At 36.3% G+C, this 17,732-nt stretch overlaps 2 protein-coding genes across 4 annotated transcripts; one reads left to right on the top strand and one right to left on the bottom strand.

The window, feature by feature from the left end:
- The first annotated feature begins 5,429 nt into the window (after positions 1-5,429).
- Positions 5,430-7,634, top strand: LOC106342245 (DNA repair protein RAD51 homolog 2). The gene is made up of 12 exons (XM_013781114.1): positions 5,430-5,550; positions 5,621-5,734; positions 5,820-5,972; positions 6,038-6,141; positions 6,217-6,280; positions 6,355-6,410; positions 6,474-6,554; positions 6,635-6,697; positions 6,778-6,869; positions 6,962-7,081; positions 7,160-7,303; positions 7,385-7,634. Exons 1-12 carry the CDS (start codon positions 5,467-5,469, stop codon positions 7,423-7,425), a joined length of 1,116 nt encoding a protein of 371 aa, XP_013636568.1. The 5' UTR covers positions 5,430-5,466; the 3' UTR covers positions 7,426-7,634.
- Positions 7,635-8,027: 393 nt separating this feature from the next.
- Positions 8,028-12,451, bottom strand: LOC106342244. Of its 3 annotated transcripts, none has more exons than XM_013781111.1 (13): positions 12,156-12,451; positions 11,894-11,998; positions 11,522-11,649; positions 11,260-11,416; positions 11,054-11,166; positions 10,881-10,964; positions 10,759-10,807; positions 10,594-10,685; positions 10,245-10,362; positions 10,050-10,129; positions 8,796-9,961; positions 8,572-8,688; positions 8,028-8,482 (listed from the first exon to the last, which is right to left on the bottom strand). In XM_013781111.1, exons 2-13 carry the CDS (start codon positions 11,990-11,992, stop codon positions 8,028-8,030), a joined length of 2,658 nt encoding a protein of 885 aa, XP_013636565.1. In that variant the 5' UTR covers positions 11,993-11,998; positions 12,156-12,451. The 3 variants fall into 3 exon arrangements, with proteins under 3 accessions (XP_013636565.1, XP_013636566.1, XP_013636567.1); XM_013781112.1 differs by having other exon boundaries at positions 12,310-12,451; XM_013781113.1 differs by having other exon boundaries at positions 11,054-11,163; positions 12,314-12,451.
- Between the last annotated feature and the right edge of the window lie 5,281 nt (positions 12,452-17,732).

The following is a 17,732-nucleotide window of genomic DNA, read 5'->3' as shown; positions in this document are numbered from 1 at the left end:
GATAAAAGACATAGGATAATAGATCAATCCCTAATGAGTAAATCGAAACTCTATAAGTTCGATCCCCAAACCCTAAAATCGAGATTGATCCATTGATCAATTAAAATCAAAGCCTTAAAGGTTTTGAATCTCAAATCAAATCTCTTTGATCTAAGATCAAATTTTCGAAAATACCTAAACCCTAATTCGAAAAACTGATTAATTAAAACTGATTGAATGTTGATTGAGGTTGAACTCATCCTGAAATTGTAATAGCTTGTTAATCAAATCGAAACCCTAAAATCCTAATTTTGAAAATCGATTTTGATTGTTTGAATTGAATATTAATTGATTGATTTGATCACCTAGAACTATTGCTAAGATTGTTTAAATTTGAATCTGAATGAATTAAGATTGTTTAGATTTTTTAAACTGAAATCCTAATAACCTAGTCTAGATTATTTTGAAATCAAATCTGAATTGTGGCTGTGTGGCCTTGTTGCATTCTAGGTTAATAGTTTTTGATCATACCTTGTGGCCGTGCAATTTGATCACATTGATTGATTGCAATTACACTTAGAACTTATTCTAGGAATGACATTGAATCAAATCAAATAGTCGTGTGGCTTGTTCTTTTGCTTGGCTGAGTATTTGTGTGTTTTGTTTGCATCTCGTATGAAATGATAGAAACCATGTTAGGATTGCAATTACATGTTAAACTAAATGCATAAGAGTTAAACCGATTGCATCCATAGCCGTGAGGCTTGACTTGGCCGTGAGGCATAAATCTTGGTCGTGAGGCATTGATTGATTGTTTGAACCTAAAACCCTAATCGTTTAAATTTAAAACTATTACTAAAAGATCTAAAATATTAATCCATGATTTCAGATGTCGAAAATCAATAACCTGGATTTTGCTGCCCTAAATCTAACTGGAGATAATTACCTTCAGTGGGCGCTTGATGCTAAGATCATCCTGAAATCCAAGGGTCTCGGTGAATATATCACCGAGAACAATAATGCCAATGAAAAGGATCGTTACAGAGCCATCTTGATCATTCGTCATCATCTAGCTGAGAGTCTCAAGGATCAATATCTAACCATTGAGAATCCACTAGATCTTTGGACTGAATTGAAATCGATATAGGATTACCAGAGAACGGTGATCTTACCAAAAGCTCCGTTTGATTGGAAGAATCTCAGGATCCAAGACTATAAGTCTGTGGACGAGTATAACTCTGCACTGTTTAAGATCGTTTCTTAAATGAAACTGTGTGGTGAAAGTATTACAGATCAGGATATGCTTGAGAAAACTTTTTCCACTTTCCACACAAGCAATGTATTGTTACAACAATAGTACCGTGAGAAAGGTTTCAAAACCTATGCTGATCTTATTTCTTGTCTCTTGCTCGCTGAGCAGAACAATGAATTACTAATGAGAAACACTCAGATGAGACCTCTTGGATCCGCTCCACTACCTGAAGCACACACGACAGAGGACAATAAAGAATCCCATCACGTCCAAGGAAATGGCCATAATGGCCTTGGTCGAGAAAAGTGGAACGGACGTGGACGTGGCCAAAACTTCTTTGGCCGCGGGCGAGGGAATCAACATGGTAGAGACCATGGGCGTGAGGAGTTTATAAATTGCGGGTATGGTATACATTAAGGTCTATGGCAAAATATGTATAACGGCAAGCATTTAGATGCTTTATATTCACCCAGAGAAACCCATTGAGATTATAAAATATAGAGATATAAGAATGGTTTCCACAATGATACAATGGGCAAAAGGAAACAACAGTTCCTTCAGAGTTATGAAAATCGTCCAAGGTCATATTAAATCCTAAAGACTATACCTGCATTCCCTATTGATATAGACTATGCCAAGATCAGTATGGTAACCAGAATGGTTTACCCACGAAATTATACACTTTATGGCATGACTGATTGGCCATCCTGGTTCAAAACGTGATGTGAAATTGATATTGGAAAAAACACAAAGAGTTATCCCATAGAATCTCACGTGTGTAGCATGAACACAATGGAAACTCATTAGGCCATGATGTCCCAAAGCACTTAAAGATTATAGTATGTCCATGAGGGGGCAGTGAGGACAAATCCGCACATGTCCATACTATATATAGCTTGGCTGAATCCTTTTTTAAATTTGTATTGGCCATTACCCATAGGTCCAAACTCTCAGTCCAAGGCTTGGGCACACACGAATTTACATGCACCTTAACTAATAAGCATCAAACCATTTAAGTGAGCATAGATATTCCCATCTCAAATTTATTACGGGTCATGAGCCAGACATATACCATCTTGAGATATTTGGATAAGCCACCATAAATATATTTGCCGTATAAGATGGATCCTTAGAAGAGGGTGATGATGAGGATATATGTTGGATATGAATCTCCCACAAATAATAAAGTACCTTGAGCCAAATATGGGTGATCTATTTAGTGGTCAAGAACACGGATTGCAAGTTTAATGAATCCGACTATCCAACATTAGGGGAAGAAAATATTAAGCTGGTAAGAGAAACAGAATGTCATCGACCATCGTTGTCTTGGCAAGATCCTCAGACTAAAGAATGTGAAATAGACGTCCAAAGATTATACATTTACAAAGCTAACTAATCAAATGCCAGACACATTTGCTGACCCGAAAAATGACTAAGTCATATATAAACCAGCTTGTAAAGCACCAACAAAATTTATGTCTAAGAGAGACACAGTCAAGTTGCTACAGAGTCTATACAAGATAGACCAATAGATTCCAAAAGATAAGAATCTCCGGAAACAAAAGAAAGGTGCAAAAGAATGATAATCAAAATCCAAATCCGATGTTACTAAGGAAACCATCCCAGACATGGAGATAAGGCCGGTCGGCTCTAAGGTACATAACCAAGCTGCAAAGTATTAAAGGTCCTGATAATAATGAATCTCAATCGATTATATCATGTCTGGAACATAATGGAACCAATAAAGAATGTCGACATAAGATGATTTATTTGCATACAAGGTAGCACTTGAATTTATGAATATAAGCGAGGATCATGAACCCACATCAATATAAGAGTGCGCACTCGTAGAACAGATTGAATGGAAACGTGGGGTTAAATAGTTTAAAGAAGAAAGGCGTATTTGACCATATGATTAAGACGCCATATGATGTTAAAACCAGTGGATATAAATGGGTCTTGTGAGGAATAGAAATCGTGAGATATAAAGCTAATGTTGCACAAGGATTCTCACAAAGACCAGTAATAGATTATGAGGAGATATACTCTCATGTGGTGGATGCAACTACTTTTAAGATTTCTCATAAGTCTGGCTATATAAGAGACAAAATTAGACTTGCAGCAAACTGATGTAGTGACTGCATATTTATATGGTCCACTGGATAATGAAAGTATTAGAGGCTATTGAGCTGAATGTACAGCAAGTTCTCGAGAACAATATTGATAATCATCGAAATATATGATCTGAATATCCTAGGAACCTCTGGATACAATTTCCCAAAAGGTTGAATACTTTAAGAAAGAATTCGAGATGAAAGATCTCGGGAAAACAAAATTCTGTTTGGGAGTACAACTTGAGTACATAAATGATGGGATCCTTGTGCATCAGATGACATACACTGAAAAGGTACTCAATAGATTCAATATGGCCAATTGCCATTCTCTGACCAGTCCCATGGTCGTGAGGTCTCTCGGCCTGGACATTGACCCATTCCGTCCCAAGATGGACGATGAAGATGACCTAGGTCCCGAAATGTCATATCTCAGTGCCATAGGAGCTTTAATGTACTTGGCAACTCACACACGGCCTGATATAAGCTTTACCGTGAACCTACTATCTAGGTTTAGCTCCTGTCCGACCCAGAGGCATTGGAATGGGATCAAACATGTTCTTCGTTACGTACAAGGAACAAAAGACTTGGGTCTATTTTATACTAACCATAACAAAGATGGTTTAAATAGTATATACAAAAAAAGGTACTCAAGGGATTTAATGTGGACCAATCTCACCCATTATCTAGTACATGGGTGTGAGATCACTTGTACACTGATCTGTTTGGTCCACAAGAAGGACATGGTCGTGAATATCCCTGACTTGGACACGGATCCTTTGGTCCCAAGAAGGACAAGAAATATGTCTTTGGTCCGGTAAAGTCCATTACCCAAGTACCATTGGCGCCTTGATGTAATAGACAAGCCATACTAGGCCGGACATGTGTTCTTGCCGAGAATCTCCTATATGTTTAGCTCATGTTCGACCATAAGGCACTAAAGACATAAAATTCCCTAACCTTAAGTACTATTGGCGCCTTGTCTTGATATTGAGACCATTAGTCATTGGTATCCATGAAGCTCAACCATCAGGTTGGGATGCGCCAACTTGAAGGACATATACGGAGATTGAGATACGTAGACTGAAAGATTTTCAGTGATGTTCAGAACATGGAGAATAATGCGTGTTGTACTCTTTTTTCTTAACCATGGTTTTGTCCCACTGGGTTTTCCTGGTAAGGTTTTAATGAGGCAACATCCAAAGCGTATTATGAACTCTGTATGGTTATGACATTCAAGGGGGAGTGTTATAAACCATATGATGGATGTCCATAACCGGTCCGGCCTATAACCAGCCCAATACCAAGAGAGAGAGACGGCCCAATCCTAGAGAAAGAGAGACGGCCGCATGAAGAGGAAAGAGAGGCGGCTTAAGCTTTAGAAAAAATGAAACTCTATTTCATTTTCCTTGTATTTGTACACTTTCCATATTTATGTCTTTCCTTTTATCTTTTTGTAACTCTCATATATAATGACACCTTATGATTGAGTAATAATACACACAACTTACAAATTTCTAAACCTTTGCTTCGTAACATAATACTATTATTGTAACATAATACTATTATTCGGCTGCTAGTTAAAAGAGTGGCTAATGTCAAATTAACTGAAATAATAAAATGATGATAAGTACTTTCCCTATCAGGTTGTTAGATCATCAATGACAACACTAGACATTTAATTTCGATATATGCCATAAAAACAAAAGCTCTATCCACATACACGACCACGTTGGACACTAATATGTCAAATATGTAATCAAAACATGAAACACTAGACCGACCTTGCATTTACCATGTCTAGTATATATTGTTTATAGCTTAATGATTTATCATAATGTGACCAGTCTGAGCGAATTATTTTGAAATTGTAGAATATAAATGTAGAATTGTTTTATTTAAATATAATCTCGTTGATTTTCGACAAAAAATAATAATAATAATCTCGTTGATTAAGCCACAATGAATAATACAATTTTACACAATTTCTAAATGGGTCAGGATTTTTATTGTCAGGCCCAAAAGTAGTTGGTAAGAGTACATATTTGTAAATGGGCCAGGTAAAGAGGCTTCTCTAATCTCCACCCGAAGAAACTATTCCGACGACTGAGACTGAGATAGAAGATGGCGAACAAGCTCATCGGAGAAATGGACCTTCTCAAGAGAATCTCAAACATTTTCGCCGCGCGAAACATCATCACCGCCAAGGTTTTACCTTCCGATACACTTTATAATCATATCTTCTTCATCCGATTAAACCCAATTGCTTTTTTTTTAGGATGCATTGTCTATGACGGAGTTTGAGTTGATGGAGCTTCTAGACGTTGGAATGAAGGAGATACAATCAGCTGTTAGACTCATCAGCGAAGCTGCCTCTCCTCCATGTCAATCCGTAAAAAGCAGCTCTTTTCTCTTTCAGTTTGCTACATATGAACTTTAAGCTTTTATAATCTGAACCTTTGATAATGGTTGTAAAGGCTCGATCTTTGCTGGAGCAAAAGGTCGAAAACGAGTACCTATTGGGGCATCTTCCTACCCATTTGAAGGGGTTGGACTCAGCCTTGTGTGGTGGCATACCCTTTGGTGTTCTTACTGAGTTGGTAGGCCCTCCTGGTATTGGTAAATCACAGGTACTTTAACTTCACTTCAGTGTGGTTTTTGCATATGGTAAAGGTTCTCTCTTTGTATTGTGCAGTTTTGCATGAAGCTTGCTCTATCAGCTTCGTTTCCTAAAGCTTATGGAGGTTTAGATGGTCGTGTGATCTACATAGACGTTGAGTCCAAGTTTAGTTCAAGAAGGTAAACTACTTCTTCTTACCTGCATGACATCTTTCTTGTGCATGAAGTTCTCAAGAGTGTGTATTCATTCATCAGGGTGATAGAGATGGGATTGAAGAGCTTCCCTGAAGTGTTTCACCTTGAAGGAATGGCACAAGAGGTTGTTTGTATTCCCTTTTTGGGTAAAGTCATCTCATGTTTCAGATTTGCTTACATAACTTATTGCCAGTGCAGATGGCAGGAAGAATCCTTGTGTTGCGGCCAACTTCTTTATCCGACTTTACTGAAAGGTGTGTTAGACTTCACTTTATCTGCTAGGAACTATTATCATGATGCTCTTTGTAATCAAGCAGTATACAAGAACTCAAGGAATCGATTCTTAAAAACCAAGTGAAGCTGCTAGTGATTGATAGTATGACAGCTCTTCTTTCAGGGTTAGTTTAATCTCTATTTCTTCCTGACCTTAGTAACAAAGTATTTGTTTTTTTTTACTAAATAAATGATTGATTTTCAGTGAAAACAAACCTGGAGCTCAGAGACAGCAGCATCAGCTGGGTTGGCATATCTCTTTCTTAAAGTATGAATTGTAGTCTAAGCTTTGAGTGTACCATTCACATGAGCACTTCATCTTTAACATTGATGTTGATTCCCTTGCAGATCGCTTGCTGAATTTGCACGGATTCCTATAGTGGTGACTAATCAAGTTAGATCACAAAACCGAGACGAGACTAGTCAGTATTCTTTCCAAGGTAATATTAAACAGAAACTGAAGTATCTATGTACTCTTTTGTTGACTTCATCAATGCACTCTACCACAGTCATATGTTTTTCTATGTAACAGCTAAACTGAAAGATGGATTTGAAGAACACACAAGGACGTATGATTCTCACCTCGTTGCTGCTTTAGGGATCAACTGGGCTCATGCTGTAACCATCCGGTTGGTTCTTGAATCCAAGTCCGGTACGTTACGCATCTGTAAGGTCGCAGTAACTAGCAAGAATGTTTCATTCATGTGGTTTGGTTTTCACGTTTTTGAAGGTCAGAGAATCATCAAGGTTGCAAAATCTCCTATGTCCCCTCCTCTAGCCTTCCCTTTCCATATAACATCAGAAGGAATCTCATTGCTCAGCGATGACGGGGCTGAACTGAAAGGCCGAGGAATCAACAATATTCATGCTCGAGGTATTATCTTATGCGCAGAGTGAACCATATTACAGTATAAAAGGCCTAACAGGCTAACACTATAAGCTGAGGACAATGCAGGGCACAGCGACATGATTAACTTCAATGGAGACTGCTCGTAGTGGAATAAAGATTGATACAAAAAACGATGGTAAGTAGGTCACTAGGACTGCTTTCATGTTACTGCAGTTTATTATGCTATGTTGGACTATTTTTCCGACCAAAATACATTTACTAAACAATAGTAAGCCAGTGTTAATAAAGAGCTAATTAGCTCTCATGTGTTATGGATTAGCTCATTAGCTCAATATACTTATAAGAGCTAATTAGCTCTAATTAGCTCTCATGTAGATTTAGGGTATGGATTGCAAATAGGGTATCTTTGGGGAGTAGGGAGTACAATTGCTTTAATAAATTAGTAATTCCTCCGTAGATCTCATGTTATCATAATCAAGTTGAAATTTGGATTTTGGTGCCGATGAACAGTTTTAAAAAGAAAAATTCAACTGAAGACAAAATCTTATGTGCCCTCCTAATTGAAAATCATATTTGACATCTTTAAAAACCAAAGAAAAATGTTAATAATGAAATGCATAATAAACCAATAAAAATTCCTAAAGCTTTTTTTTTACAACCACCTCTCTTTTGGCTCAGTTTCTAAGTAACCAGAAGCTAAGACACAAGACTAGTGATGGCTCACTGACTGATTCTGAAATGTGGTGTTCTAAATCCTGAAAGTCCCATTGTAACCATTCATCATCCGATTAGTTGACCCAGTAAACCTCTCATTCTGGAGCCTGTTTAGACTTTGGATCTCGTTGCTCAACCCATCCCACTGGCCATTAGGCAAGCCCATGTTCCTAGATAGTATGTTGCTACTCCCTTGAGATTGATCTATAAACCTTGATGCCACCATTCCTAAAGAGTCGGTGAGTCTACAGTTTTGATGCGAAGACTGCACTGCCTGTTGCTGTTGAAACTTTGCCTCCTTTGCAAACATGTTTGTGTTTCCCTGAAAGTTTGATCGGTAATCTAGGCTTGGATTCTCAAAGCCTTGACCTACAGCCATAATCGCAGGATCCATAAACTGAACATCTCTGACACCACCATTGTTTTCCGTTGGAAGTGACTGATGATATGAGTTTATGTACACTGGTGAGTCAGAATAACGATGGTTTCCTACACAAATAAGGACAACAAGACTTTCAACTTATCTAAGATCAACATATCAGAACAGGTGAACTACAACATATATAGACATAAACTACCTGAAAAGCCATTAAATGCCTGATGTTCTCTCCCATTTGACGCAAAGCCTGGAGGAGGAGGAGGTCGACTTGCAACTGAAAATCCAGGTGGCGCTGTAACCGGACATCTTGGAACAGCTACAAGACAAAAAAAAACAAAGGAGATTAAGTACCATCAACATGAAGTAAAAGCATAATATAAACAACTAGAAGCTTGAGGTAAAAGAATGAGAAATTACACTCACAAGGAGGTTTATAAGACGAGGGCAAAGCTGAGTTCTGCGTGACATGATCCATTTCTTTGAGATAACTTGATGAAATACCATTATACATCCCAATCATATCCAAATCAGAACTCTGTTGTTCTGAAGAAGTCTTGTACAAGTCACTGCCATGGTTGAAGACGTTATATGATCCAAAAGCTTGATCCTTTGCTTCATCTTGCCTTGCAAAAGAAAACCGGGATTGACTGTTCTTAACTTCGCAGGAACTGGCTAGCTGTTGTTGCTTCGACAAGTTATGAGTTGATGTCAAGTATTCATCAAGATCTAACGACAATATATTTGCAATCCTGTCATCTATTTCACTCCTAGAGTTTCCATCTGATGGTCTCTCCCTTCCTCTATCAGGAAAACCCATAGAATGATTAAGACTGCCATTTAAACGACTGGGCTCGCTCTGTGGCATCTCGTTATATCCATGTGAGATGGAAGCTATATTAATTCCTCTGCTTTCAGCCGAGGAGGATCCAAACAGACTCCTGGTTTCATCATACTGGGATGAAGAAGGCGGCATAGTGCGTAGGAAACCAGATTTATTGGGCTGACAGCTAAAAACTTCAGGATCCTTGAGTCTTTCTCTAATGAAAGATGATATATCTGTTACCAATGGAGACCTCAAAGCACTGCCTGCATTAACTTCTTCTCTTGGGACAACAAGCACTTCATTTGTCTTCTTTAATGGCCGCACTTCTCTAGTTTCATCGACGAAATGCTGTAGAGAGTCTCGGGACACTTCTGTATGAGACGAAGCTTGATCAACATCTGAACTGTCGGACCTTTTTATCCCCCCATAGCCATCCACAACACTATCTGCATCCACTGACACAGCCTCGCTGCAGACACTCTGTATACCTCTAGAAGTAGGCTCTGGAAATTCTGTGCAAGCTGATGGCACACTAACAGCTCTAGTATTATCCACATTTGCAGAAACTAATGCCTTACTATTACTGGTCTGGGGCCTATTAACCAAAGAAAGCTCTGGAAAATCAGCCTGGCTATTCAATGGTTCTGGCAGTTTCAAGGCATTGCCATATGGAGTAAGATTATCATCTGTGGCTGCTTTATCTCTTAAGGGTTCCCCAGAGCATGGTGTATTCGGTACCGAAGACTGGCTTGAAGCATGCATTCCCCTGAAAAAACCAGTTACACGTTACAGACAAAAGCAGGCACACAATTAACAAAATAAATAAAAAATCTATACACAATAATTCAGTGTACCACAAGGCTCCAGCAGGTAGAGTAACAGATCGGCCGTTGCTACTATTTGGGCGAGAAGTTTTAGCAACACTCTGTGGATTCTGCAAAGGAAAAAAAAAATGCCAAAAGCAGAATATATCATTACATAAACGCATCATGAATATGCTGAAAGCATAAAAGAATATCAAGAGACTTCAAGAAGAGCTGGCAACTTACATTCGGAACACATTTCGGAATGTGTCTATCAACAAAATCATCCGCTGGTGGAGGTAACATATATCCAGAACGCCGCGGAAAATTAGCCACCGCACCAGTAATTTCTTTAATAATTTCCCTTTTCAAATAACAAAAGAGTCAGATAACCACCAATCAAAGCACAACATATATAGACCATACTGATGCAAAATCAAGTCCCTGTCAGCCTCAATAAAGGATGAAAGGTAAGGAAAAAAAAACACAGATTGTGAACATTTTAACATCTGAATCTAGTAAGGTTAATTAAAAGATACTTCACTAAGAAATAAAAAGCAAGAAAACAGTTTCAGGATAGTTGAGGTTAGTTTACTTCATGTGCACTGATACGGTTTCATCTTTTGTGAAACTATCCTCTGGGGCGCCGATCTCATGCAAGTAAAGGCATTCTGCATTGTTACAAGGCTGCAACAACAAAAAGACATTTTTACAAGATTGTATGCAAGTTTTTAGAGAGAACAAGAGAGTATCTGCTTACCATGTTTCTTAACCACGCATGACAGTACTTCATGGTCCCAAAACATGCCCTAATGACACCAATAAATTATTAGAAACTCCACCGTAAGTAATCTTTAAAAGAAAAAAAGAACCATCACATACTTGAGGATTCTACCATCCAAAGCAAACTGATGCACTGATCGGATACATCGAATAGCTTCCTCCTCTTTGGAGTAAGTAATATATCTGGTTTTGGAGACACAAGAAGGGAAATGTTAGTTCAATGAAGATTGTTAAAAGTAAGCATGTCTACTCTGTTTGATGATGATACATACACACTGCAGGAATCGTTTGGAAATAGTTGGATATCCCCTGCTTGCGTTCGAGACATTGCTACCTTCACCACTTTCCCATATTGACCAAAGTATTCTCTCCTCTGAAAACGCTGCTTTTACATATAATAAACCTCAGATTAATAAGAGGCAAAATGTAGATTTCTTTCCAGAAAAAAAAATATAGAATGCCAAAGGAGATAAGTTACATCTTCATCTGCCAGATCGAAAGGCAAGCTCATAACATAAACCAAGTTTCTTTGGATGACTCTCACACCAGTTAGATCTTTCCTTCCCTCAGAAGCAGCTTTAGGCTTGGCGGCCTTCTGTGATTTTTTCCGGTCATTGTTAAGTTCAGCAACCAAACTGGTGAAATCATCATCAGAACCAAAAAAAAAAAAAAGGAATCAGTCTTTACACGTTTAAAAAGGAACAAGAAGGTTTCTTCTTCGTTTTTTTTTTGTTTTTCACCTTTCACAGCTAGCAGTCATTCCAACAATCTTTTCCTTATCATAAGGAGTTCGACATGCAGGACAGCGTCCCTCTGTCTTATCTTTCTCAGCCATCTCTATAATTTGATGCCAACACCAAACACATATCTGCACCAACCACAAATAATTACAGTAAATGAATCAAACATTTAAGTCTTAAACCTAGATTCTAAGAAAGGGTGTGCATTTGATCCTCTTTCAGTAGAACATTGTTCCCACAAGAGGCATGTATGAATGAATATACCATACAGAATTAACAGAAAGGACTCTTTAGATATTCAGACTGGAAGATTTGGTTTCAGACAACTAACAGGAACCCAAGAGACAAACAAGAGTAAGAGTAGGATTGAACCTGGTAACCACATTTGCAAGGGTTGAGATGCTGGTCAGTCAAGTCCATCTCCTCAGCACATAGAGGACAAGTCTTTTCTCCTTTGTCATTATTATTCATCCTTACCTTAATCATTAATTACAAAATTAGATTAGAACATACTCCATTATCTTCCAATAAACAAGTATCTATATAAACTACTGCAACTAAACTTTTGAAAAATGAGAATTTTATCCTAATAAAAAAGGGAGAAACTTTTGAAAGAATCTTCGCAATGCAAAACCTCGAGCACTCAAAAGGAGTAGAAATCTCCAGGTTTCTACGGCTAAAACGGTTAGCAGATCGAGAAACAAAACCCTAATTGCCACGTTAGGGTTTGAGACACACGCTTTTCGAATTCGATGGAGAGAGAGAGAGAGAGCGAGAGAGGGGATTACTAACGGTGGGAAATGAGAAGAGATTTGCGGAGAATCGAAGAGGAATGAAGATTTTGTGGGATGATGAATGTTGGTTTTCAGTGGCTAAAACCTTTTCGCCAATGGCTGGTGTTTTTTCAAAAGGTACCAAAGAAAATATTGAATTGCGAGGCGAGAAGAAGCAGATAATAAAGATGTACTACCTTATTTATCATTTTCATGTTTTTTTTTATTTTATTTTGACGGCTATTTAATTTTTTCTTTTCATGTTAAAAGTAGTTTTTTCTAGGTTTTTTCCAATCCCATTTAGTAGTTGGTTTATTAAATTTTAATCTGAATTATAAAAATTATCTCAGTCCAGTTAAGTGTTTTTATTCTTCTCATTTTTGGGTATATGATATTTTTAATTAAATATGCATATAATTAAATTTAAAGATTGTTTGGTTTAAGTCGAGTTTAATTTTATGTTTTTGGTTTACTTTGGTTTGTTTGGATATATTAAAAGAAAAGGTTGAAGTTAATTGGTTTAGCCAATTAGTTCAATTTTTAGGTTGGTTATTTCAGTTTGACTTCAATTTAGTTAAACCAAATTATAAGCATTTGCAATAATAACTATTTATTTTGTTTGGTAATTCTTTTCAGTAAAACAAATATTAAATATTTCAGAAACATATCAGTACTAGAAGTTTAAAATTCATTTGTGGTAAAGAGAAGGATAAAATACGTAAAATTAATGTATTGAAAATTAATTTTCAATTAGATTTTGATATGCACTTTAAAAGTAAAATTTATTTTTGGTTTACAAATTTTTTGATAAATAAAGTTATAATTTTTGTATATAATTTAGTAATTTGATTTTTAATATAATATGTTTAAATTTATTTAAATACTTTTGTATAGAAACTCATGTTTATTATTAAAAATATAAAAATAGTAAGAATATTAAATGTAACTCGATCCACCATATAATTACATAATATAATATTAGTTATTTTAATATCTTATTTTCTTGAATAAAGTTATGTTCATCTAAGTTTTAATATTATAAAGTTAAATTTTTATGCGTAAAATATTTTCTTTATAATTATTTTTAAATAAACTATATTGTTGAATTCATATATTTGTGAACTATTCATTTCAATTTAAAATAATTCACTTCCCCACGTGCAGTAATTCAATACATGAAGATTAACAAGATTCTTGTGGATGTCTTAGCCCAGACACATGAAATCCATGTTAATTTTTGTCTCATATCGCGTAAAATGGATATTAGCCACTTCAACCTTTTTCAAAAATTGATGATGAAATGATCATTTAATATCATCTTAGGAGCGAGTCAAGATCCATCTTAGGAGCGAGTCAAGATCCACCTTGTGATGTGTTTCGACAGGATGCAAAACAATTTTATATTGAAAAATGTGTCTTGAGAGGGCTTTAAACCTCGCAAAGCAACCGTCATTATAAGAAAAGTATATTTACACTATCGAGAAATAAGTTGTATTGCTACTGGAGCGGAGTAGAGCTAAGAATGAAAGAATATTGTGACATATACGACTATGACGATTAAATAAAATATCATAATAATGTACAAGAATTGTTACAAAAACAATAATCATTTTTTCATTGGAGATGTATTGTTATAACAAAAACTATGAACCAATGTATTGTATTCAGTGTCGAACATTCTTTCGCTTATTACAATTTATGTTTCTATTCTATTTACAAGCTTCGATTTTGACAAAATATAGTATAAAATTTCAAATTACAAGTCATCGCCAAATTTTTCATCTTTCACCATTGTTCGCATTGAATATTTTTTCACATATTTTTGTTTTTTCTACCACTACCAAATAGTGTATACGTAGTGGACCATATTTATTCGCCAATTACAAGTTTGATTTCTATTATATTTATCAAACCTTAACAACAATAAAATAGAATAACATATGATATGATGTAAAGTTACATGTCATCCTCATTTGTTGATTTTCCATAACTTTTTACATTAATCTCTTCTTCACAAATATCTTATTGGTATATCTACTAGTGCCTAATATTGTACCATATATTGTAGATTAGAAGCTTTTCATCAATTTATAAAACCTTAAAACAATACAATAAAATAGCATATGAAGATAAATTACTTGCCATTCTCAACTGTTCATTTCTATAATTGTTCAGATTAATCTCTTTACTCGCATATATTTTCTTCCAATTCAACACACTGGAAATTTATCAAACAAATTAAGCCTTTAATATTGACACTGTAATTCAGTATCATTCAATTAGACATTTCATCCTCTTTTTTCAATTCCTACTTAATCGATAAACTGGAATTAGAAATTGATCAAAACAGCAAAACTAATTTTTCAAAGAGAAGATACATAATCAATTTTGATTGAATATCGAGTGTGTGGATTGATGGGAACAAGTTCTGAATTGTTTTTCCCAGTGATGGATACATAAAAAGGAAGAGTTTTACTAATAATTTCTTAAAAAGAATTGAGTTTTAAGTGACTAATTACTTGTGTATAATATTAAACATTATTTTGTTTCACATCAACTATTGTACTAATCCTATTGAATTTTCTATCTTATGTTTAGGGAAATGTTACACCGACATTTGTAAATGTAAAAAAATAAAACACTCCAAAATTCATAAGTTAAAAGCAATTCCATCAGTTGAGATACTCTCTACGGTTTCTGAGATTTTTTAAATTAATATTCTAATAACATTTTGTTATGTAATTCAGTTTTAATTTATTTGAAAAAAGTTAAAAGCAATAATATAATGACATGTTGCTTTCTTTTTAATATTCACCTCCATCTTACCGATCTGTTGTAGTTAGGGGTGTCAATTGGTTGGGTCCACCCATGGATTCACCCATTCAAAACAAACATGGGTGGGTGATGATCATACCCAAATAACTAATGATATAACTGGGTTAAAGACCCACTTTGCCCATGGGCTAACTGGTCCAAACCAAATGGGTGTTGGACTGGCCCAAAACACTTAATTTCTAGGTTTCGACAATTTGGGGAAAAGACCCACTTCTCTTCTCCCGTTCGACGATTCTCTTCTTTTCTTCCACCATTTCTCTTCTCCATTCCCAGATTTTCGTAGCCGCGAGTCCTCACTTACGTCTTCCTTATGAATCAGTAACCTAACTCTGAAACTTCTTTTAGCTGTCTTCTTCTGTGGTAAGTTTCGAACCATTCATTTGTTTTCGATTGAAGTTTTCTCATCCAAATATATGTTTACTGAAACCCTTTAAACTAAAACTCATTTTTGATTGAAGGTTTCTCTTCCTTGTAGAGGAGTCATCTGCTTATAGAGAGGTTTAGCTCTGTCTCCATTTCTCCTCGCGATTTCAGGTATGATTCTCAAGTTTTAGCTTTGATCTCGGGTTATGTGATGGTCATAACTGACTAGTCTCTCTGATTTGTGCTACTCATGAGTCATGAAGTCTCTCTGAGTTTCTATCTTATAGTCATAACTGAGTAGTCTTGTGTTTGTCAGATCAGATTCTTTGTTTATGGGTTTATGGTTCAATTTATGAGTTATAAATAGTTTGAATTCTGCATCTAGACTAGTGAACTGGTACCTTATGAGTTCCGTTTAGTTTGTTCTGACTCCTGAGATGAGACAATATCATTGTATTTACTTGCAGTTCTAGTAGAAGTTGACTTGATATTCATTTCGTTCATTCACCTTGCTGGAGCTTACTGTCACAGTAATACTGTGTAGTTTTGATATATTGTTAGGTAGTTTTGCTAGAACATTGTGCTGGCAGGAGTCAGGAGTCGGTAGTGTGACGTTAATGGATGATAGTTTACTGCTCATTATTGTTTGATCTTGTACTTTGCTTATTGGTTAGTGTTGAAGAGTAATCACTAACCAACAAAGAGTTAGCCTTAGCTTCGAACTTTGCTTATTGTTTGATCGTGTACGTTGCTGTTCAAAGTCTAGAGACTATTACAAAAGCTCTGTTTTTGAAAGAATTGGTGTTAAGACTTTTTTTTTCCTTCTTGCAGGCTGAAGACACAAGTAGACAAGCCGGAAGATTGCTATCACAATTGATTTTGTGATCCTTGTTATTGGTATGTCGCCAACAGATCATGCAATATTTCTGTGAAAGAATCAATAAAAACAAATGTCTTTGAGACTATTTCAATTTCAGTCATATTTGAATATTTTTTTTTTGAAAAAACATATTTGAATTTTTATTGCTGGATTTAAAGAAATTCTATAATTTTTATTTGCTATAAGTATATAAGTTTATAAATTGAGTTTACAAAAATTGATTATGAACAAAATTGAGCTATCTATAAAAAAACAATAATGGGTGGGTCTTGGGTTATTTCCAGTGGGCATGGACTAACTTGGGTATGAGTGCTATTGGATATGAGTTTTATATGGCTGTGAGTGTTTTTGGGTATAGATGTTATATGGCCCAACTGGACACACCCATTTGGGTGTGGACCGCCCAATTAACAGCCCAACTATTGGGTATGGGTATTATATGGATGTGAATGTGTTTTGGGTATGAATGTTATATGACCCAATTGGACACACCCATTTGGGCGTGGGCCGCCCAATTGACAGCCTAGTTGTAGTTCAGTTAGAATACTTTCTTTTGGTTCGAAACCATTTGCGGTTAAAACTCAAAAAGTCCAAGTGTTGATGTTCGGTCCAAATTATTTCTGAAAAATATATCACTGTTATAAATCAATTGGTGGATGTCCATAACCGGTCTGGTCCATAACCGGCCCATACACTTAGAGAGAGAGACGGTCCAACCCTAGAGAGAGAGAGGCGACCGCGAGACTTGGAGAGGAGAGAGAGGCGGCTACAACTTGCCTATTTCTTAATTCGTTTATGTTTATGATTTGTAATATTTCCTATTATTGTATTTCCATTTATCTCTCTTGTAACCCCTATATAAAGGGAACACTTATTCATTAATAATATACAGAAACTTACAGTTCTAAATCCTTAAGTTTACAACACGTTATCAGCACGATAGTCTCTAACACCCTGAGCCTAAAACCAAATCGCTAAAACCCTAAAACCCTAAATGAAAAGGAATTTGCCTCGGAACTTCGAAGAGCCCGTTCTCCCAAACCGTGAGGACCTAGAAAACGATCAAGATATCAAATCAAAGCTCTGGCCGAGACGAATCAGTCAGTGCAAACCGCTTGTCGATCTGACTACCGACGCGCCCTCATGCACATATATAGTGCACATCGATTTGCTTTGGAACCCTAATCCGAACCCGACGATACCGACGAACCCTAATCCGTTCGAGACTCCGTTCCAGCTCGTGTCCACCTGATCAGCTCCAGCCCCAAGGCGTTCCAGATCCTAGACGAACTCAGCTCCATCCTACATCAAGGACAGCTCGCGATCCGACAGCAACAGCTCCCGTTCGCATCAGAGCCGC

Source organism: Brassica oleracea, chromosome C4 (assembly GCF_000695525.1).
Source record: "Brassica oleracea var. oleracea cultivar TO1000 chromosome C4, BOL, whole genome shotgun sequence".
NCBI classification, from domain to species: domain Eukaryota; kingdom Viridiplantae; phylum Streptophyta; class Magnoliopsida; order Brassicales; family Brassicaceae; genus Brassica; species Brassica oleracea.
Note: the sequence above shows the minus strand (reverse complement) of the source record. Positions and strands in the feature narration are given on the sequence as shown.